The 22,070-nt window shown below is 52.3% G+C and overlaps 7 protein-coding genes across 7 annotated transcripts; 3 read left to right on the top strand and 4 right to left on the bottom strand.

Annotated features, from left to right (window-relative positions):
- Window positions 1-514: 514 nt before the first annotated feature.
- On the top strand, window positions 515-2,296 carry BDW70DRAFT_142416 (uncharacterized protein). Its single transcript, XM_073737923.1, has 2 exons — window positions 515-1,992; window positions 2,045-2,296. The coding sequence occupies exons 1-2, from the start codon at window positions 595-597 to the stop codon at window positions 2,177-2,179; spliced, it is 1,533 nt and encodes a 510-aa protein (XP_073592904.1). The 5' UTR covers window positions 515-594; the 3' UTR covers window positions 2,180-2,296.
- A 1,780-nt stretch (window positions 2,297-4,076) lies between these two features.
- BDW70DRAFT_152826 (uncharacterized protein) lies at window positions 4,077-6,217 on the top strand (the record flags this gene model as incomplete). Its single annotated transcript, XM_073739517.1, has 4 exons — window positions 4,077-4,440; window positions 4,658-4,952; window positions 5,004-5,923; window positions 5,967-6,217. 4 exons carry the CDS (start codon window positions 4,077-4,079, stop codon window positions 6,215-6,217), a joined length of 1,830 nt encoding a protein of 609 aa, XP_073592903.1.
- Window positions 6,218-7,949: 1,732 nt separating this feature from the next.
- Window positions 7,950-9,831, top strand: BDW70DRAFT_170639 (Alpha/Beta hydrolase protein; the record flags this gene model as incomplete). The annotated part of the gene is made up of 4 exons (XM_073742986.1): window positions 7,950-8,234; window positions 8,300-8,486; window positions 8,546-9,166; window positions 9,236-9,831. The coding sequence occupies 4 exons, from the start codon at window positions 7,950-7,952 to the stop codon at window positions 9,829-9,831; spliced, it is 1,689 nt and encodes a 562-aa protein (XP_073592902.1).
- Window positions 9,832-9,936: 105 nt separating this feature from the next.
- BDW70DRAFT_162971 (SGNH/GDSL hydrolase family protein) lies at window positions 9,937-11,624 on the bottom strand (the record flags this gene model as incomplete). Its single annotated transcript, XM_073741227.1, has 10 exons — window positions 9,937-10,242; window positions 10,286-10,522; window positions 10,566-10,622; window positions 10,667-10,760; window positions 10,804-10,891; window positions 11,005-11,129; window positions 11,184-11,236; window positions 11,281-11,317; window positions 11,368-11,374; window positions 11,423-11,624. The coding sequence occupies 10 exons, from the start codon at window positions 11,622-11,624 to the stop codon at window positions 9,937-9,939; spliced, it is 1,206 nt and encodes a 401-aa protein (XP_073592901.1).
- Window positions 11,625-12,125: 501 nt separating this feature from the next.
- BDW70DRAFT_152823 (uncharacterized protein) lies at window positions 12,126-13,164 on the bottom strand (the record flags this gene model as incomplete). The annotated part of the gene is made up of 5 exons (XM_073739516.1): window positions 12,126-12,147; window positions 12,184-12,421; window positions 12,473-12,568; window positions 12,621-12,737; window positions 12,825-13,164. 5 exons carry the CDS (start codon window positions 13,162-13,164, stop codon window positions 12,126-12,128), a joined length of 813 nt encoding a protein of 270 aa, XP_073592900.1.
- Window positions 12,742-14,249, bottom strand: BDW70DRAFT_142412 (uncharacterized protein). The gene is made up of 2 exons (XM_073737922.1): window positions 13,626-14,249; window positions 12,742-13,530 (listed from the first exon to the last, which is right to left on the bottom strand). Exons 1-2 carry the CDS (start codon window positions 13,679-13,681, stop codon window positions 13,203-13,205), a joined length of 384 nt encoding a protein of 127 aa, XP_073592899.1. The 5' UTR covers window positions 13,682-14,249; the 3' UTR covers window positions 12,742-13,202.
- A 2,367-nt stretch (window positions 14,250-16,616) lies between these two features.
- On the bottom strand, window positions 16,617-20,879 carry BDW70DRAFT_100738 (uncharacterized protein). The gene has a single exon (XM_073734279.1). The coding sequence runs from the start codon at window positions 20,507-20,509 to the stop codon at window positions 16,697-16,699; it is 3,813 nt and encodes a 1,270-aa protein (XP_073592898.1). The 5' UTR covers window positions 20,510-20,879; the 3' UTR covers window positions 16,617-16,696.
- Window positions 20,880-22,070: the final 1,191 nt, after the last annotated feature.

Below are 22,070 nucleotides of genomic sequence, written 5' to 3'. Positions count from 1 at the left end.
TTTTTTTTTTTTTTTTTTTTTTTTTTTTTTTTTTTTTTTTTTTTTTTTTTTTTTTTTTTTTTTTTTTTTTTTTTTTTTTTTTTTTTTTTTTTTGCGCACGTCACTATAGCTTCTCAGGCAGACTGAGATCAGGCAGATCCGGCCGGCAATCACGCAGATCGACAGACCTAGACGTGGCCGGATCGTGCCTGACAGAGTAGTCTTCTTAGAGGGCAATGAATTCATCATATCGCGATCGTCGTACAGTGTCAGCCATTCCTTATTGATGCTGCCTGCGACGAGGTCCAGCATTGGCTACCGTTCAATGTAAAAGAGCATTCATGACGATGGTCTGTGTAATGATTCGCATTGTGTGACCGGCTGATGTCATGTCTCTTGACTCAATATCGTTCAATTAATAGAAACAGAGACGTTGAATGGGCTTGAAGGTGGAGCATTGCGTAGTGACAGACTGAGTTCACCCTGACGTCATCACCTGACTTTCCCCCGTCCTGCCCCAGATTCCAGCTCTATATAAGAGTCCCAGCCTGCACCGATTTTAAACAGTATCAATTCCAATCAAAATCACAAGTAACAAGAAAACAAATCATCACAATGTCTTATAACAACACTTCCAACACCGCTGGCCCCCATACCTCCGACATGGCCAACCGCGTCGACCCTCGTGTTGACAGCGACTTGAGTCGCACCCAGTATGGTGCCGGTACCGGCACCACGGGCGTGCGCGGTACGGGCAATGAGTTCGCCGGCACGCAGTCATACGGCGGTAACACCTCCGCAACCGGGCCACACAGCTCCAACCTGGCCAACAAGGCCGATCCGCGCGTCGACAGCAGCCAGTACGGCGGGACGTCTACTTACGGTAACACATCAACCACCGGTCCTCACAACTCCAACCTTATGAACAAGGTCGACCCCCGCGTTGATAGCAACCAGTACAGCAACGCCTCCCACGGCACCTACGGATCAAGCACACATGGCGCCTCTGCCACGGGCCCTCACAGTTCCGGCCTCGCCAATAAGGCTGACCCCCGCGTCGATAGCGACCAGTACGGCGGTGCAGGCAACACCTTCGGTGCCGGCACTGGCACCCACGGCCGTGATAGCACTTCCACAAAGACCTTTGAGGATGCTCACTTCGGTACCGGTCCTCATACCGGAGGCAACACATCCACCAATGCCGGCCCTCACAACTCCAACCTGATGAACAAGGTAGACCCTCGCGTTGATAGCGACACCGATAACCGCGCTCGCTACACTCCCGGTGCCACAGCGACCGGCACAACACACTCGGCGACCGCTGGCAATGCCGGTCCGCACGGTTCCAACCTCATGAACAAGGCCGACCCTCGTGTCGACAGCGACCGTGATAACCGCGCCAAGTACGCGCCCCAGACGACCAGCACCGGCAACGAATACACTGCGACTTCTGGAAACGCCGGTCCTCACACCTCGAATCTCGCCAACAAGGCCGACCCTCGTGTTGACAGTGACCGCGATACCCGCTCCAAGTACGCCCCGGGCACGACCACCGCTGCTCCTTCCAGCAACGCCGGGCCCCACGGCAGCAACCTGATGAACAAGGCCGATCCCCGCGTGGACAGTGACCGCGACCACCGCGCCCAGCACGGAACCACCACTGGTGCTACCGGAGCTACTGGAGCCGCCGGAGCCGCCGGAGCCGCCGGTACCACCGGAACCAGCGCCACTGGCACTTCCCACGGCACTCACACCGGCGAGAAAGTCCACTCTTCCAACCTCCTCAACAAGCTCGATCCCCGCGTTGACAGCACCACCGGCCAGATGAAGAACAGCCACAGCAACACCTCGTCCAGCACCCACACCGGAAACCCTGGCGCCTACTCCTCCGGCGGCGTCGGCCACAACCCGGCCACGGCCTCTAACAGCGCTCACCACACTGGCCAGACAACCGCTACCCGCACCGGCGAGAACGCCGGCAGCGGAGTGAAAGGGGCCGCTGCTGAAATTCATGCAAGTCCTACCTCCCGCGCCATCTAGACACCACCCTCTAACAGCATCATAGGGCATGGGTGAGTCTCTCCGTGGCGGCTTAGGTGCTGCCGTTGACAGAGCCTTTGGCGATGAAGAAGGCGTAGCCAAGAACCGTGCCGTTGCTCAGCAGGGCGATCATGAAATGAGCACTGGGCGATTCCATTAGGGATTTACTCGCTGCATATAACTACACCCTATGTTTCATGAGTGATGGATTATGATACCGATTGTTATCATGCGATGGCTTTTTCTCATTACCCCCTGTACAATAGTTTAATTTGATCTTACTTTCATACTTTTTAACACTAACAGTCTTTGCTGCTGGACAGAACCTTGTATGGTTTTGTAAAAAGAGCAATCCTGCTCGCTTAATCTAGAAGCTATACCAGGTTTGGAGTAAAAATCATCCTATAGTTGCATAAGAATCGGCACAAAATCTTGATAGTCTGTCGGTTTCCAAGTTTGGGTAAGGATAAAGCTATGTAGAACGTGTTGAAAAGCTAATTTGTGTGCTACTATGTATGATACGGGGAATAAAGGTGATGATGTAGTAAATATATTCTTACGTCATGAGGTTATCACGTCTGTGGTGGCCACATATCGCTGCCACAGCAAATGAAGAGTTCTAGCAGAAACACGGTCATGTCATATTCTTCACACTAGTTATGTCTGGTATAATATAGTAGAATTTTAGTAGCTAGTAGCTCGCGGCTTTGGTAAAATTGCAGTTGGAATCCAGGCGCCGACTAGAAATGACCTCGCTAAAACCCCATGCAGGGATCTGGCGAACACAACACGAAATTTCCTCAGCTAATTGCAGGGACTGTTCGATTCAACGATAATCGCGCTCTGCTGCGTTTCAGAGGACAGTCGTCCAGCTCCAGCAGAGTTAAGGTTTTTTTTTTTTTTGATACAAATCGCCTTTCGTCTCATTTAACTTCGCCACACCCAGAGATCTCGACTACAGTCCACAGAGTGTTCCTATGATCGGGAAAAGTTAAGATATTAAGACAAGATTTGCGCCAAAAGCTACGTCTCGGAAAAATTCACGTTCTCCGAGCTAAGCTGCGAGTCATGCTGTATTACCGACAGGTATTTTGGATTGGCAAGGTGCCAGATGGCTGCAAGAGCTAGTATGGCTGCTGGGCACGAATTGACCCGCGTTGAAGGCGTCAAGATTGCCAGGTTTCCCGCGCCACGAAACCCCGGATTGGAGTGGAGTTGGAATATGACATCCATGGCGCTGAAGCCTTGCCAGATGCTACTCAACGGCCTAAATGCAACAAAACTTACGAGGCGTTCTTATAGTCCTCGGAAACAAAGCCGCTGACGTCGTCCGCAGGCCCTAGTCTATTACAGGGAATGATCTACCGTACCCCGAGCGTTGGCTGCGGTTGTGGCTTGCTATGGATATGGAACTATTTTCTGGGGCCTGGAATGGAGAGTGCTTCCAGCTATATGTGCACAAGATTGCGGGCCCGGGGGATGGCGGCATCTTAATTTATGGATGCGAAAAGACTGTCCTGGGGTTCAGAGCAGGACGAACAGGCTTCGACAGCGCATTATTTTTCAGTAGCCCAGTCGTCGAGCCTGAGGGGATGTTGGATTCTGGATCGACCTAGCTGTCTTCCAATCAGATTGTGTCGAACCTCGAGTTGGATGGTGGAAACGTTCGATGACCGGATAAGCGAGACAAGCATATCCAAGACTCTTGACTGACTTGACAGTCCTTGGGCCTTCCCCAGATCCGAATCCCGTTCAGATGACACGACCATGTGCAAGTGCTGGCTGTGATAGGTCAACCACTCCATCAATCCCCCAGATTCTCACCCCTCCAGCTGGCTCGGCCGTTGCCCTCTTCCCTTATAGGCAGTGATGTGACATCCCGCGTAGAGCCACTTGCTCTCACTCGTGAGGAGCGTAGCAGCGTCATGGAATGGTGGTATCAGCCGCAGTGTCATTGTCGGATCGCAGACAGGCGGGGATCGATAAATTCTAGCCTGTCCCATGGTCGTACCTGACTTTTCATCTCCAACCTCAGCGCTTTTCGTCTCTGTATCAAGATGTATGGAGCTCACTCTTCCGGTAGCAGCCACGATGCTGGTCAGTCCAGCTTCGAGCATAAAGAAAAGCCCAAAACCCGTCACATCTACGATGTCGAAGGCCAGGACCGCAGCAAGCTGAATGCAATCTTTGAGAATCCACTCGCTGGTGTTCCTCGCGACGAGCTTTTTGAAGATGTCGATCGATTCTGCCGGAACCACGGCCTGATGGAATACAAGGAGCTTTTCCGTAAAGGTGCACTTATCTCACAAAATCCGGCAGTGGCTGAAACGTTGCCCGAGTTGACTGAGGAGGAACGCGAGGCTTTACAGCGCGAGACAACTCACAAATGGTCACAGCCTTGGATGCTGTACTTCATGACGAGTACGTCAGGCTGGAACTATCTATGTAGAGAGACTAAAGATTTGGGACAGCGATGTGCTCCATGGCCGCAGCCGTGCAGGGTATGGATGAGACCGCCAACAACGGTGCAGTCGTTATCTATCCTAGGGTTCGTCCTTTTAACATTATTTTCTTTACAAAGACTAACAATACCAGCTTCTCGGTATCGAGTCTCCCCGATTCTCTGATATGATGCAAGACTATATCACCGGTCTCGTCGTCGGCGCCCCGTACCTAGCCTGCGCAATCATCGGCTGCTGGCTGACGGAACCGATGAATCGATACTTTGCGCGACGAGGAACGATCTTCATCTCCTGTGTTATTGCCGCTGTAGCCTCCGTCTGGGAAGGTGTAGCCAACTCCTGGGTCAACCTCTTCCTTGCCCGCTTTGTTCTCGGCCTCGGCATTGGTTCTAAGTCCTCAACAGTGCCGGTCTATGCGGCCGAGTGTTCACCAGCGCCTATTCGCGGCGCACTGGTAATGCAGTGGCAGATGTAAGTAGTATGAATAGGGATAGGATACCTGACCATTCTAACCTAATCTAGGTGGACGGCATTCGGTATCATGTTGGGCAACATCATGGGCGTCGCATTCATGGGCGTGGAGGAAGACCTAAGCTGGCGTCTTATGCTCGGCAGCACCGTGGTTCTTCCGACCATCGTTTGCTTCCAGGTCTACTTCTGCCCGGAATCACCCCGCTGGCTGATTGAGCACAATAAGATACCCAAGGCCTTCAAGTCCTTCCGCGTTCTGCGCAACACCGACCTCCAAGCCGCCCGCGATCTGTACTACGCGTATGTTGGCGTCCAACTCGAGCGCGAGATCAACAAAGGGAAGAACTTCTTTACCATGTTCCTAGAGCTATTCACTGTCCCGCGTAATCGGCGCGCCACGCTAGCCAGCTGGATCGTCATGTTTTTGCAGCAGTTCTGCGGCGTGAACGTGATTGCTTACTACTCTACCAGCATATTTTTGAATTCGGGATACACCGTACAAGAAGCCCTGCTTGCGTCTATGGGGACGGGCATTTTGAACTGGGTCTTTGCCATCCCAGCCTTCCTCACCATAGACACATGGGGCCGACGGAACCTCTTGCTTTTCACGTTCCCGTTCCTCTCCATATGGCTCCTGTGGGCGGGTTTCTCGTTCTGGATCGAGGCGAACATCCCCACTAGTCGCAAGCGAGTGGCCATGGTCACGACGGGAATGTATCTCTTCGAGGTCTTCTACTCGCCTGGCGAGGGGCCCGTGCCATTTACCTACTCCGCCGAGGCGTTCCCGCTGCATGTCCGAGAGGTCGGCATGTCTTGGGCGACAGCCACAACGTGGTGCTTCAATTTTATTCTGTCATTTACTTGGCCGATGCTGGAGCGGGCGTTCAAACCGCAGGGTGCATTTGGCTGGTACGCCGCTTGGTGTTTGATTGGATGGTGGCTGGTTTTGCTGTTTGTGCCAGAGACAAAAGGTACCTCCATTCCACCATTACTGACCTTATCCTCCCAAATGAGAGTACATTCTGACACACTTAGAACTCACCCTCGAGGAACTCGACCGTGTCTTCTCGGTGAACACGCGCCGCCACGCAACGTACCAGCTCCGAAACGCCGTCTGGCATTTCCGCACCTGGGTGCTTCGGCACAAACTCGAGCCGATGCCTAAGCTGTATGAGGAGGCGGATTCGCCGACCACACCGTCACCACCGGATGTGGAGGTGGAGCCTAAAGTGCGCACAGAGAATGTGGAGAATGTCGGTGCATAGCCGGTCCAGACGAGCACGAAACAGAAGAGGACAGAATCACTAACAGGGCGGGGTCGGCCTGGGAAGGAGTACTACCCTGCCGTGACTCTGGACTCGTTTCAATTCCTGAATGCCAGAAAGGGTGCTGTTGAGGTGCAGTTGTAATGCAAAGGAGGTAGAGAGAGGCTATGGGAGTATACCATTATTGATGCTGGCAGTTTGATGCTGCTCCAGTAGAGTCTGAGTCTATACTACGGCTTTAGGCTTGTCTTGGCTCTCTGCTATACGTTATGGAAGCAGAGTATACTTTCTTGATCGAGAATATAATGGTTTTCATTTACCTGGATACATAAAGGAAACATAAAGTACACATAGTGGATACATAAGGCTAGATGAGCAATACCGAATGACATAATCTCCAGGGACGGAGACAGCCCGAGCAGGCCTCCACCTTTGCTCCATAGCGGTCTCTCCGACTTCGCTCAACAAGGCCCAATGTGGGGAATCATGGATGGTTCTGGCAAGCCAAGTAGGCACTGGATAGTGCAGCATCCGACTTACTCTGAGTAGATCTTCCTCTCAGTCTCCCGAGATATGCACGTCAGTCCCCAAATATGCACATCAATTGTGAATTGATTACTAGGATCACCCAGACTTTTTCGTGAAAAGAACGGCTGGTTACTGGTATTAGGGGTATTGCCATCCTTCCAGCCACTTTTCCTGTCTAAAGATTAGCTCATCTTCGGTAAGGATAGGTAACACACTTGGAAGCCTGAACGGGTCATACCGAGACGGAAGGAATCCTCTACAGCGGATTGTGTTGCCAGTCATGTCATGGATCAGCTCATGGAACCAAGATCCAGACTCCAGTAAAGCTTACCAATCATTTCTGGAGGATGCTGTTGTCGGCTGTCTCCTGGAAGGATCAATCCTTTAGGGGCTTGTCTTTGGGAAGCTTTTGTTGACACTCGGAGATAACGCCTACCACCTCGGGACGGCATTCTCACCTCACCTCACCCCGCTTCACCTCTTCTCTTCTTTCTTTCCATCCACCCATCTTTCTATCTTCTTTATTTTAAGTCATCCAGCCGAGGTATTACCCTCGGCCCAACGGCTAGATTCAAACCCTCCCCATGGTGTAATTGCCTCGATCTTTCAACCAGGCGTCCTGGACCCAGTGCCAGCGTCAATGTCCACATCCCGCCGGCTAAAGAGAAATTTAGCAAGACGGCAAAACATCGGCAAATCGACCCAGGACGAGTCATGATACAGGCCTGACGGCCATGCCAATATAAACAAGCCGGAAAGCCCCACGATGGCACGAGCGTTTCCCCAACCTCCGCGCGCGAATCCATGCCGAAAGCGGAACCGAGTGAAGAAAATCATGCAGCGGCAGACAGGGTTCTCCACATTCAAGTCGGAGGTTACCCCAGATCTGGACTGGGGGCGGCAATTCGCCCAGTTCGTTCCCGTACGACTCAGGCTCATGGGGGGAATATCCTTAGAAAGGGTTTATGCTGAGAACTGGGAAGGACATGGGTCCTGGGAAGGACATGGGTCGGGCATAGAATGAGGTGGGACGGCACGTCAATGCCCTCAATTTCTCGCACCGAGTCGTGGGCTTGGTCCAAAATCCGACTATATCCCGTCTCCATCGTCATTTGGGGAAGCAGCCGATGTATAAATATGACGATCTTCGCCTCGGGGAGGAGACGCCGGTTCAGCGAGCCGTTTTTCCACGAAGTCTGCTGAGATGCTGGTCCCCTCACTATTCGGACTCTCAGTCCTCGCCGCCACCACATCTGCCCTCCCAGGGAGTGTGAGCCCTAGATCTTCGTCGTCCCCGACAGTTACTGTTAAGAACGGGACGTACATCGGAAAGCACAATGCCCATTACGACCAAGACCTTTTCTTGGGCATTCCCTACGCCCAACAGCCAGTCGGCAATCTGCGCTTTGCCATTCCACACTCTCTGAATGAGACTTGGTCTGAGCCGAGAGATGCAAAGGAATATTCGGATATCTGCGTTGGATACGGGGTGAGAATAGCTTCCTCTACTAGAATCGGCCAGGACCGAATCGGTGGATATGCTAACAGTATTAGACCGACTCAATCTGGTACCCGCAATCCGAAGCATGTCTGACCCTGAACGTCATTCGAGACTCATCAGTCGATGAAACTTCTTCTCTCCCAGTGGGCGTCTGGATCCACGGCGGTGGCTTCTATCAGGGCTCGGGAGCAGACCAGCGGTATAACATGTCTGCTATCGTTGCGAATGCACAGAGAATCGGTGCGAACCAGCCTGAACATAAACTTGGTATGGCTAGATCAAGCTGACAAAATTATTAGGCAAACCTTTCATCGCAGTGACAATAAACTACCGCCTCTCAACCTGGGGATTCCTCAACTCAGCCGAGATTAGGGAAGCCGGCGCCACGAATCTGGGTCTGCGCGACCAGCGTCTCGCCCTGCACTGGATCCAAGAGAACATAGCCTCCTTCGGCGGTGACCCCAAGAAGGTGACAATCTGGGGCGAGTCCGCTGGAGGAATGTCAGTGGGTAACCAGCTTATCGCCTACGGCGGCCGCGACGACGGCCTCTTCCGAGCTGGGATTATGGAGTCCGGCGGGTCGATCGCCGCTAGCCCCGGGAATACAACGGCCTACCAGTCGCAATATGATGACATTGTTTCCAAGGCTGGATGTGCGACTGCCAGGGATACACTGCAGTGTCTCCGTGAAGTCCCATTCGAGTCCTTGAACGCTATCTTCAACACCACGACGGGAGATCCAGCGTATTCCTTCTGGCCTACAGTTGACGGGGACTTTCTCCGCGAGTGGGGGAGTGTCCAGCTCGATAAGGGCGAGTTCGTCAAGGTTCCCATCATTTCGGGAACCAATACCGACGAGGGCGCGTCGTTTGGTCCCACGGGAATCAATACTACGCAGCAGTTCTATAACTACCTTACAGGTATGCGATACTCCTTTCTCACATATAATTCTTGATTCAATGAGACCCCCTCTGCTAACAAGCTGACAGGCGGCGCATCTGGCTTTCGATACCCCCCGGCAATCGCGAAAGAAATCCTAGACCTCTACCCCGACGACCCTTCGCAAGGTATCCCCGAGTTTCTCGGCAATCAGCGCGTTCCCTCAAAGGGCTGGCAGTGGCGCCGCACGTCCGCCTACGCAGGCGACTACAGCATGCACGCAAACCGCCGTCGGCAGACCGAAGTCTGGGCTGAGCATGGTATCCCTGCATATGCGTACCGCTTTAACATGCGCAGCGGTAATGCGGACTGGATTGGTGGCGCGCAGCACTTCGAGGAAGTGGCTTTTGTGTTTAGGAATTTTGAGGGACTGGGCTATCACTACGGTCTGCCCTTCGAGGGGATGCCCGAGAGGTATAAGGAGCTTAGTACGCTGATGGCGAGCATGTGGGCCAGTTTTATTGTGGATCTGGATCCAAACTCAGGCGTTGAAAGCGAGGTGTACTGGGAGATGTATGGAGCGAACGAGCCGGTGGATATTGTCTTTGACGCGAATGTCACGGGACTTGGGTATATAGAGGATGATACATGGAGGAAGGAGGGGATTGACTTCTTGAACTCGATCTCGAGAGTCCTGTGGCGGTAGCGAGATGATTGCCTGAATGAGATGAATGTATTGAGCATATTTTTCGTTGAGGTACATTCATGATAATGCATCAAGGCATGTTCATCGAGTAAAGTCAAGGCCAGCTCAGTAATTAGCCTGATCATTCCAGTAGAGTGTTCCACTGTGGACCATCGGCCCAGTAGCAGCCATCTCCCATCCGAACTTGAGCTTCACCCACTGCATAAGGTGTGCTGCGACCTTGATATGTCCGACGTCAGTTGGATGCCACTGCGGCGCGATGTCGTTGTGCTGCAGGATACCCGTGGTGTCGAAGTGGTGAACGAAGTTGCCTCGCTTCTGAAACACTTCAAATACCCTCTTGATTTCGTCGACAAAAAGCGGGCCCTGGACGTACGTATCTCCCGATGCACCAAAACCACCCCATAGAGACTGTCCTGTTAGTCGGAAATGTGACTGTGTGCGGTGAACATACCATGAGGACGATCTGCGCATGCGGCCAGATCCGGTGAATATCAGCTACCAGCTTCACGTAATCATTAAAGTAGTCCTCGCTAGGCACGTTGTTCGCTGGGTTATTGTCGTTTGTGCCGATGTTGATGACCACCAGGTCGGCCGGCTGCTGCGCTTTGAAGTCCCATTTAGGGGGCTCGTCGCCGTAGATTTTCATCGCCCGGGCAGAGGTGTCGGTAGTTCGGTACCATTGATATACCTACTCACTAAGCAACGGCGGATAAGGTAGAGGAGCGGCATACCTGGCCCCTGGGGTTGCCCCAGCATTCTTGATCATGTAGGCAGATACCTGGGTAGGCCTGCTACAGTTAGTTGCGACATATGAAGTCCTGTCACTCCGTACCGTAAGGTGATATTCCACATTCCCCAGTCCGGCGGCAAATAGGTATGCCCAGGACGAAAGGCCTTCGTACGTTGCGAAGTCTCCGGAGCTCAGGCTACGCTCGTTAGACAACGCCCTTGACTGTGGACAGCACGTACGAGTCACCAATTACTTCGACCATTTTCGGAAACGGCTTGATTTTGTAAATCGACGCCGCAGAGTCGACGGATACACTCGATAATTGGACTGTTTACTGGGTTAGCTGGGAAATAAAGGGCTGGCGAGTGAACATATCCGTAGGCCCAATTTGTCACTGTTGGAATTAGCACCGTATCACAAGAGCGTTTATGGGTCGGTACCTCTGAGTTCGAACGTTCGCCGGGCATTGGACTCTGTCAGATTGACCCCGGTCGTCCACGGCCCAACAAACTGGTAGGTGTTCTCTGAGGTGACATTCGAGAACTGCCAGTCTTGCCCTCCGATACTAAAGAACATCAGCGGGAGGTTGAAGAGGGCAAGTCTCCTCGAGTCTGCTCACCGATAGGCAACTAGAACGCCTTCGTCGGTATATTTACCAAAGCTTAGTGCTAACTACGTACTGTCAGCTCGTTCATGACTGAAAGCCAAGTCCGTACCCTCTCTCCGGTAAAGGCGAACTTGAACCCCGGAGCTCTGCAGTTCTCAGCTTTGGTGAATGCTTTTGGTTGCGGAAACCAACTTACGACCACCCTATACTACTTGTTAGACATCAGCCAGTATAAGGTAGGGGCCACCTACAGGAGATATGTTGCTCATCCCATCGCCCCTTATAAGAGATCTCCTCAGCGTCTGCATCGTACGTCTTCCACCCCTCTTCGACTCCGTTTTCTAGAAGCTGGGCCTGTCCGGGATACGGATCTAGTCGGGGCTGTCCATTCTCCAGGATCGTCGCTGCGACCAGGGATATTGCTAGAAATAGGGGGAGATAAATACGAAGCATCATGAAAAATTTATTTGTGGCTGAATGGCATATTCGGTGCTGGATTCGAGGGTTATAACGGCGCCCGTCAACGGGGTTAGCATCCTCTAATCCCCGATTTCTTTTAGGAAAGTATGGCAAGCATTATGAAGAATGACAGGCACAGTTTCTGTGGGCAAATAAGCTGGCCTTGCGTACAAATACCATTCTAGCAGGGGAGAAGTTTGTGCGGAGCTTCCTCCGTGCTGTTTGCGGGATGTGCCAATCTCTATTCGCTCGACCACTTGGCACCAGAGAAAAACTAAAGAATATTGGGCTGGGCCTGTCGAATAAAAAGACTTGGGATTAGGACTGCAGAATGAACTGTAATGATTAAACCACCGATTACCAATATTTTCCCCGCCAACCGTATAATCAGCAGCAAAAAACCGCGTGTATGCCATCCTGCTGTTACGGTGAGGAGCACTACCTCACTATGTTTGCGAAGTCCGATCAAATCGCGAACCCCTGACTTCTCTCTCTTCATTGCCCAGATTTCCGTCTTCTTTATGGGGTCTTGGGTGCTTATCGCATGGTTCACGCTTGACACGCAACAAGCATATTCAGGCTTTGTTCATCCTCAGCGCATTTCATCGATTCTTCCAGCAGGTGTTGTTTGATATCGAGCTCATTAGCGTGGGAACAATAATACTCGTTGTAGTAGCCATCGCATTCGCCCGAACCAGGGCTATAACTGATGGCCGGAAGACCCAGAGCGCATTGCATGATTTGAGGCAGGGTCTTTCCACGAAGTTCAAGCATACCAAACAGGATGCCAGCTTTCTACAAAATCTGAGAATAGGACCCGAGAAACATCTTCAGCTTCCGACACTCCTTGGAAGACTTGGTTTGGGCTACGGTCACGATCTCCATGAGAGCGGTCTCAACATTGAAATGTAGCAGAGCCTGCTTGATTTCCAATTGTTCTGCAACGGATCTGTCAGCACCAGACACAGTATACATCACACGCGTGCGAACCTAGAACATGATGCGGCATGAATTCCAAGTTCGCAAGAGCATAACCCCAGTTGCTGAAACTCTGTCGCCGTGACGACAGCAACTTGCCGGAAAAATAAGAAAACCTGTCTGGAAGATCTATTGCATATGCAAATAGCAGAGCACTCTAGCAGTTTTCCGGCGACGGCTGGGCGGACAATTAATCCTTGGTGATCCAGAGCCAACCGCGGTCGATGATAGCCGGACGGCATGCATATTTGACAATGAAAACCGCCAGGTCCTTCAACGAGGTCGCACTCGAGGTCTCTGGTAGAGCAAGTAACTTGTGGTGCGCCAGATTGCAAAAAAGGCGAAAGGTGTAGGGATCATCGTTCGGGAATGGGATAATTGGGGCTTCCAAGCTGCCCGGGATTCCTCTGACTGCGAGTCCTTCTTTGACGCCAGGCCTGAACATGCTATAGAAGACTGGTGAAGCCAGCGACAGTGCATTGGAGGAGACGAGGAAGTTGACGTCTGAACAAGCGACGATGATATCTCCATGGGGGTCGATGACTTCAGTCGACATCATGAACGATGGACGGTCACTCGCGAGACTCGGGAGTGTCAATACATTCGTAGCATGGACGGCAGATGGGAAGCTGTAATTGGAAACCTTGGGCTAATAGTGTTGAAAGTCAGCAAAGTAAACCTGCCAAGTGATAACGGAGGGAACCTGACAGCGCCTGTGCTGTCCTTCAATGACAAAGAAGACGGATCCTGGAAGGGGAACCGGACGGAACCGCAGCGTCTCGACCATTTTAAACTGGTCCAGCTCTTTAGGTAGCGAGCAAACAACGATTTTATCTCCGCCAGTTGAAAGTAGCAGACCAAACCAGCAGCAAGAAGTGCGAATATCGCGAACAAGGATCGCTGCCAGACGATGTCGAAACTGCTGTAAAATTGCCATTTTCCTGAAGTCAGAATTGGTTCCTTCCGCCATTGCTACAGCCGGGATCATGCCTCCAAAGAGTAGAGAAATTGGCATACGGCGTGTGCTGTAAAGAGAGAAGTCCTATCCACTTAGGACCAGGCGAACAGGCCATGGCCCACGACAAACACCAACCGGAAGGGCAAAGACAGGTTGTTTGTTGGCCCCCGCGAGGGGTTCTGTGGTGGTGTTGTGTTTCAATGTCCCTTCCACCTTCCACCTTTTTTTCCTTCCCTCTTTCCCCGTCTATTTCCTTCGCTGATCTGATTCACACACGCTCGAACACATAATCCCACACTGACATGATTTAGAAATTATCGATCCTGAAGGCGCCGTCGTCATTACTCGTACTGGCATTGCCCGGAGGACCCGTCCTCGACGGGAATAATCCTGAATCCCGTACCGCACATTATTCAAAGATTGAAGATGAAATCGAAAGTATCCTGGACAAAGACAGAAGAAATGTGTGTTGCAGCTCATGAGGAAGTCTGCGTCGGCTTCGTAGACAACGGCTGCTATGGCGAGAGCCTTTTGTGTTAATTGTGTTGCGCTTGGGTCCGCTAAAATGCTGGGAGTCGGCAGACTGGGGAGGACGAGAGAAGAAGAGTTCTAGAGGCGTAGAGATCGATTATTGAGGTTGACTTGAGCTCAAGAAAGTCAATTCCATCCTGCTGGCAAGTAAGGAAGTTAAGAGAAGGAGAGGTGGGCAGAGAGAAGGATGAAGGCGGCGGGAAACGCAGGATCCAGTGGCCTTCATTCTGGACACTCGCAATCTATAAGGACACGCAGATTACTTCTTGACCAGCCATCATATCAGGTTGAAGGAGGCCATTTCATTTGGTTTACAGTCAACTATCCGACTGGGTCTTATTTTTCACATGTTGCCCTTCCTCAATATGAAAGAGAGAACGCTGCCTTTCATGCACTTACTTTACTGTTGTTTACTTAGAGTACTCTCCATTAGTATCTTGTTTCTTGCAAACATACCTAAAGGTACGATCCAAAATGTGAGATATCGATTCAGTAAAAGAAGAAATTCGGGAGGTATGTCAAGGGGTCGGTCTGACTATCTCCTGCTTGAAGCAATATCTTTCTCTGACGCATCTCAAACACAACCCCTAGCTCCTCGCCAGTGGAATTTATCTGAACCAGTGACTTTCCCGGCCCAGACTATTGCTGGACAGGCTGCAGTGAACTCGAACAAGCGCAAAGCGCAGAAGGCAGCTTGGCCGCAGAAAGATCTTGTCCGATATTGTTCTCATTACATTCGGGCGTGCAAGGCAAAATCTGTTCCACGACAACGCATAAATAAGCGATACTGTGCGACTTCGCAGAGTTGTAGAGCCCCGTAGTTTTCTAACTGGAGTCATGGAGGTACCATATATCTTCCTGAGATGAAAGACGTCGAGGCGACCTCTTTTAGGAACCATCAGTTGCTATAATGCAGCGGACGAGTGCGACGTTGACAGAATTCAACACAGTTTTCAGACCCCAGGGGAATATGTTCATCTGTTCCATGCATATCCCCTACCCTGGATATAACCGGTTCGATGTTGAGCAAACATCTGGGCTATTCGCGAAATGTATGACTGGGTGTTTTGAACATATACAAACTGCACCAGAAACAGTTTATTTTCTGCTGGGCGGTGGACTCAGGAAATGCTGGATCAGTCCATACACTACATCAGTCCTTCATCATATCAGCGTATTGGTATTTGTCAGTGAACAACGCGAGTTTGTCTAAGCAGTCAACGTCCAGATGAAAGGCAACTGTCTCGTCTCAGGTGTGCGAGCTCGCAGAAGATACAGAAGGATCCAGGATCGTCTCGAGGGAGGCCAACAACGGTAGGGCGGAAGTGTCTTGCGAAAAAAACTGGGGCAGCAAGCGCGGTGGTTTTTGAGGGTGACAAGAAAACCTCACCGTCTATAGACGGTGAGGTCTGTCTGGTTCAATGACTGTGGACGCCATCGTTTCTAATGTGCATGAGGATGGAGCTCAATTGTGATGAAGAGGGAATGAAGATGCAGCATACCAGCAGAGAGGCACGGAATTCTTCCAGATAAGGAGGCATCGTAACCCTCTGGGTCCTGTATCCTCAGTCTCAAGTGGCACGAGTGGGCTGACGGGACCAGAGTCGCCGATAAGACTGTTCGATGCGACGATAAAACAATGGCGCCATTGTTCAAGGTCGATAGACTTCCCAGTACCATAGGACCGAGAGTATGATGTGATCAAATAGGCTAGGCCACGGCTTTTTTCAGTCGCGTCGTCTGGCCTTGGATACCTCTGCGCCTATATCAGATTCTCCCATTACGACCTCGTTATCCTCCAACTACCTCGCGGGCCTGCTTACCGACTCATCTGGCTAGCTTATTCTGAAAACGACGTCCTCCTCCACTGAGTATATAAGAAACCGACATTACTCCTGATGATTGCATGCGACAAAGTCGGCTTCGGACCTTTTATCCCTTGCAAGACAAGCATGTGAACTGCTTACCGCGTCCAAGCCATTTGTGAGACGGAAAGTAGGAAATTTGCGGGGCAAAAAGGCTGTAAGTTTGGTGTTACCATAACGCGTTGAAGATGTGCTTACTGATCAGTTAGTCGATGTCTTCTCAGATATATCGTTTACTGTTTTAAGGATGCCATGGACTTGGATAGGTGCGGCATGTTCAGCCACGCCTGATTTTATTTTGCTTGGTAACCGAGACCACGGATGTTACACTTCGTTGATAAGTCGACTAAAACCTCGGACTGAAATGATCCTATAATGCTGATCTATGGCACCATGTGCGGGGTGAGCGCAAATGATAGGCTGACCCCATGGGCCCGAGCAGGGGCCCGATTCTCGTCCGCCTATATGAGGGCCCTCGCGCCCGCATTCCTGGATCCACGGCGTCCGAGAACAATAATACCCCGACTCGACGTGAGATATATCCTAGGACAAGAAATCCAAGCGTGCAAATCATTATGACGACTAGCTGCTCTACCTAAATCTGTCTATATCGCGTAAAAAGGACGCAAACCCAAAGCGACAATCAATCCCAAGCAATAGCTGTCAGTTAACGGACAATAGCAACGCCACCCACGCGACATGGACCCAATGCGACATATGCAAGTCTACCTCGTCTAGATTGGTTCGTCTCGCGGCTCAATCAAGATCTCGTTCATGGCGACATGTTCAGGCTGGCGGAGAGCGTAGATAATGGAGTTGGCGACATCCTCAGGGTCCAGGATCTGTGCACCGGATGGCTCGCCGTACTTCTTGATAGCCTCCGCATCGGTTGACATGCCCAAGAGGTCGGTGGCTGTGTTCCCAGGTTGTACGGCCGTTACCCGCAAGCCTTGACCGGCCGTCTCCAAACGCAGTGCCTGAAGAGTTGCCTCAACGAAGAACTTACTGGCCGAATATACTCCCAGTCCTGGGAAAACCTTGCGACCGGCGTCTGAAGAAATCGCCACGACGTGACCCTTACCACGCGCCAGCATTCCGGGTACAGTAGATGCAAGAGAGTTGAGAATACCCTTGCAGTTCACGTCGACTGTCCGCTCCCACTCGTCCATCTGGGTGTTGGCCATCATTGTAAAGTACATTACGCCAGCACAAGCCACGAGGATGTCCACTGGACCTAGCTCCTCGGTTGCTGCCTTTACGAGACCCTCGACCTGCTTCCTGTCAGTAACATCGGTCTTGCAAGTGACAACTTTGACGCCGCTAGCAGAGAGCTTCTCTTTCAGGGATTCCAGTGCATCTAAACGGCGGGCACCGAGAGCGACATGGGCGCCTTCTCTGGCCAGAGCCGTCGCGACCGCAGCTCCGATACCAGACGAAGCGCCAGTAACGACTGCTACTTTGCCGCTAAGAGGACCCTTGGGGACAGGACTGAGCTGCCGCTGCCGAATAGGCGGCCTTTTCAGCCATCCTCGGGCAAACCAATGCCGGGTGTATGTCTCAAGGAGGAACCGGTCTACCTTTGGCCGCTCAACTTCTCGACGGATGGGACGGGTAGCAGAGTTGTCTAGGACCACGATGCCGCGAAGGAACTCGATTGATGGCATACCACTCCGAAGGATATCAACTGTGAAGCCACCATCGCCACCTTTGACGTGACCCCGCTGGCTTGTCCAGAGCGCTACCCAGTCGTCCCAGGGAAGCGGCTCAGTGGGGTAACCGAGTGTCTTCAGATCCTCGAAGACAGATCGTGTGTTCACTGGATCAGGGTCTCCGATATGGAATACAGTCTGTTCTACTGCAGTCTGGTTCGCGAGGTGGATGATGGCTTTGCTGACAAAGTCCACTGGTGTCATTTCCGCGCGCCAGCCCTCAACATCAGGGTATTTGCCCAATTTGATCGACTCCACGATCAACGCAGTGAGAAGATCCCAGGCGTTTGCAGCACCCGACTGACTGTGACCGCTGACTGTGCCGATGCGGTGAACCTTTACAGGGAGACCCCGACGACCGGCCTCAAGGACAAGCTGTTCTGCTACCCACTTGGTTTGTCCATACCCATCCAGCAGCTTTGTTGGCACGTCCTTCATGTCCAACATTGTGTCCTCCGGCCACCCTTTCTTCCCAGACGGGGGCAGAACACCGTTGGTTGACACATACTGCACGGTCGCGCCGCCTTGGCTCGCCAGACGGAGGATTTCTCGAGTGCCACCCACGTTCGCAGCGCGCAGGGCTGCGTATGGGTAGACCAGGTTGACTGAGGCTGCAGCATGGACAATAACGTCAACACGTTGCGCCAGCTCCTGGAATGCGTCTGGCGCGAGGCCAAACCTCGAACGAGAGAGGTTTCCCGGAAGGATCTCGACACGCTCCATTATGGAGTCATTCCATAGACCAAGGTCAAGGAGATTGCGGCGAATACGCGCAACACCGCCCGGCTGGTCATCGTCCTCAGGTTCGTTGAATCTTACGAGACAGATGATGTGTGCAGACGTGCTGTCAACGAGGTCCTTGAGAAGGAATGCACCGAGGAAGCCAGTCACACCGGTCAGCAGAACTGTCTTGGCGTCTGTGAGGGAGCATATCTTCGCGTTTGAACGAATTTCTTCGTCAAGTGTGGCATCTGTGCGAAGAACTGCTGGTAAATCTGCCTGCACAGCAGCAGTGTGGCCGTCTCGGATCGCTCGCACGGTATCCAAATGACCGCTCAGCGTTGAATTTTCTGCCAGACGTACGATGGGGATGCGGAAACCGAATTTCCGCGACAGCCTAGACGAGAGGTCCGCAATCGAAAGCGAGTGACCACCGAGATCAAAGAAGTTGTCTTCAGGCTTCAGCGTCGCTTTGGGAACCTTGAGCGCGACCGCCCAAATTGCTGCAATGTCCTCAATGCCGATAGGATCTTCCTTCTTTCCGTTCCCGTTGGCGAGGACTTCGGTTGGGGGCGGAGGAAGGCGTTTGAGATCAATCTTTCCGGACACTTCGTGGGTAGGCAGTTCATCAACCTGCACCCAAAGGGCGGGAATCATATAGTGAGCAAGGAATTTTGTGAGGGCTCTTCGAGCACCTGGGCTGTGGCCGGAGGAGTTAATCTCCACGACTGGACGTTCCTCAGAGTGTTCCTGGTCGGCAACAATGTACGCCACCAGCTGCCTCTCCAAGCCCTCGCCGTGTGCAACGACGGCACACTGTCGGACCGCAAGGTGCTTGACGATATCATTCTCGACCTTGCCGGGGACTACGGAATATCCGCGCAGCTTGATCATTGCGCCGACACGACCAGTGATCTCAAGAAGACCCGACGGCAACATACGCGCCCGGTCTCCAGTGCGGTACATAACAGCTCCTGGAGAACTTGAGAACGGATCGGGAATAAATGCCTTGGCGGTCGTCTCTGGGCGGTTGATATACCCTCTTGCAAGCATGGGCCCCCCAACGCAGAGTTCACCAGAGACTCCCTCCTCAACCTTCTCGCCCTGCTCGTTGACAATGTAGGCGTGCTTTGGGTCGAGCAGAGGACCTACTGGGCAGTACTGGGATTCCTCGCTCACGATTTCTCTGATATCACCGCACGCAATCTCATGGGTTTCGCATGCGCTATAACAGTTGAGCAGTCGGGTATTAGGAAGCGCCTTAATCGCCCGTCGCGCTAAATCAGTAGTAACGACCTCGCCATTTAGCCATAATGTACGCAGGTCCGGTAATCGAGCTCCGATATCAGGGTGTCGAGAGAGGATAGTGGCAAGGAGGGTCGGGGTCATGAGGGTTTCGGTGATATGCTTCGAGGCAAGAAGATCGACAAGTGCCGCTGGGTCATAGCTGTGGTCATCTGGGACGGCGACCACCGTCGCACCGCGGATCAAGGGACGCAAGATTTCCCAGATGAAGAAAACATTACAGGCCACGCGATCGCCCGGTTGAAGATCCTGGACGCCGAAACGCAGGTTATATGAGAGAACTGGAGCTCGGTGAGGGTTTGCAATTCCTTTTGGTTTACCGGTAGTGCCGGATGAGTACGAGACGAAAGCCAGACGGTCCAAGTCATCGTCGGCCGGTAACGGGCCAGGCTCGACGGTATGGCCATTGGCGTCGACAGGAGGCTCGTCGAGAGTGATGACGGGGACGTTGCCCTTGATTTTACCGGTCTCTGACCGGTGCGTGACCACTACTGCTGGAGTGGCGTCTTCGAGCACGTCTGCAAGTAGATCTGGGGGGTACGCCAGCTCCAAAACGAGGAACGCTCCGCCGGCCCGCAGGGCCGCCAAGCAGGCAATGACGAAATGAGCACTGCGGGGGAGCAACACACCGACGAGACTGTCCCGACTAACGCCATAGCTGCGCAGTCGCCGCGACAATTCCTCAACTTCTTTATCTAGCTCTGCATAGGTGTATGAGGTTTTATCATCCTCCAGAGCGAGGGCGTCGGGACTCGCACGGACCTGCTGGGTGAAAAGGGCCGAAAGGTCTTTTGTAGTGTCAATGATGGCCATGGTCGACTAGCGATGGAAGCAGAACGTCAGATTCTCGCAACCGATTGAGAACGAAAGAAAGCTGAACCTCGACGACGGAATCAGCGGGGAGCGAAGGCTCTTTTATGCTCGAAACGCTCAATGCAAAGGATCACAGTAGAATGTGGGATGGGTGGGCATCGGTAGCCCCAGGGTCAATGCAGACAAGGAAGTTGCGAAAGAAGCAACGAGAGAAGAAAGAAGGATTGAGGAATTGGGGGGTGGTGAAGTCAAACGAAGGAGAGACTGTGACAATTGGAAAGACAAGGAAAGACAAAACTGCCAAAGAGCTTTATCAGTGGGGGGTTCACATGTCATTCTGCTGTCGTGCTTCTAACTGATTCCATTTTAGTGCCGCTGCCAAATGCGCTACTTTGATCCCGCCAACTCTGCACAAGCCTCGAGCGCCAAATCAGGGCGGCCAGGGACATCTCTGCTTGCGATACATTCCCACGGCTGATTTGTGCCACAACCAAAGATCAAAAGTGATGAGATCATGGCTGGAAGCTGTTCCTGTCATGGGCTGTCCCTGAATCGCTACCTGTGAACATCCCCGATCACCGCCCCATATCAAGCTCCACCCCCACCTCAGTACTTTCGTCCACGCCACTAGCCTCCTCCCAACGCCATTTTTGCTTCTTTTTTGATCCAGATCCAAACTTTTGACTCTTCGAAGTGTTTTCTTTTTTTATTATGGCAAAAATAGCGGCATAACCCCAGAAAATGGCGTCATCGCTATGGTCAGCTGCAGAGTTCAAAGCCTTGAAGCCAATTCAGCCAGGAGCACTGTTGAGGTTGCTCTTGCGGTTCCTCTGCGGTTACTCTTGGGTTCCTCTTGCAGGTTTTCATCGTCAAAGGGCTGATGGAGCATGGTGGAAGCCCCGCGTTCGACCCGACTCTTTCCGGGCAAGAGAACCCTTTCGTAGCGTTGAGACCAGATCGGCCCTGTCGTTCTAGATGCTGGCCAGAGCTTTCGAGGCGGTGGGGTTGTTATCGCCTACGTTGAAAAGGAACTCCCGCAATTGGCCCCAACGCTCCTCCTTCGCGGCTTGGCTTCCAACTTCCACTGAGGTTCCATCAGATTCTGCACAGCCCGGGAAGGTCACATGATCGGCTCTCTCGCCCGACTCCTGCCCCAGGCACCCAGGCCGCGAACTTGCCGTGAATCGGCCGCCAAGTGCCCGCAAATTGGCCACGAATCTGGTCCTGTGCGAATAGCTTCACTCTGGTCTCTTGACTCTAATCCCTGTCGCCACAATTCGTATCCACGTAAGCGTGGGATGGATTGCTGCCGTGATAGGTAACAATCAAGGCAACTGACAATAGTCAACATTCATGGACTCATCATTATTGACTAGCTGACCAGATCTGCATGTTGACTACAAGCCACTTGTTACGGCAACCGGACAACGCTGGGGGTCACGGGTGCCAACCGTTAAAAATGCATAAACTGGATATTAGGGACCCAACGAATTGGAGACGAATTGGGTTGAACAAACGTTGAGGTTTAGGAACAAGTCAGGCGACTCAGCCTATGCTCCAG

This window comes from Aspergillus foveolatus (genome assembly GCF_047715535.1).
Source record: "Aspergillus foveolatus strain CBS 279.81 unplaced genomic scaffold BDW70scaffold_59, whole genome shotgun sequence".
NCBI lineage: Eukaryota > Fungi > Ascomycota > Eurotiomycetes > Eurotiales > Aspergillaceae > Aspergillus > Aspergillus foveolatus.
This window is presented reverse-complemented; position numbering and strand designations above follow the sequence as displayed.

What these genes read in the sequence shown, in the direction of transcription:
- BDW70DRAFT_142416 (XM_073737923.1), top strand. Translation starts at nt 595, where the DNA reads ATGTCTTATAACAACACTTCCAACACCGCTGGCCCCCATACCTCCGAC. An exon ending in GGGCCGCTGCTGAAATTCAT is followed by an intron (nt 1,993 to 2,044) that starts GCAAGTCCTACC and finishes ACAGCATCATAG; the next exon opens with GGCATGGGTGAGTCTCTCCG.
- BDW70DRAFT_142412 (XM_073737922.1), bottom strand. Translation starts at nt 13,681, where the DNA reads ATGGCCTGTTCGCCTGGTCCTAAGTGGATAGGACTTCTCTCTTTACAG. An exon ending in CTCTCTTTACAGCACACGCC is followed by an intron (nt 13,531 to 13,625) that starts GTATGCCAATTT and finishes GCAATTTTACAG; the next exon opens with CAGTTTCGACATCGTCTGGC.
- BDW70DRAFT_100738 (XM_073734279.1), bottom strand. Translation starts at nt 20,509, where the DNA reads ATGGCCATCATTGACACTACAAAAGACCTTTCGGCCCTTTTCACCCAG.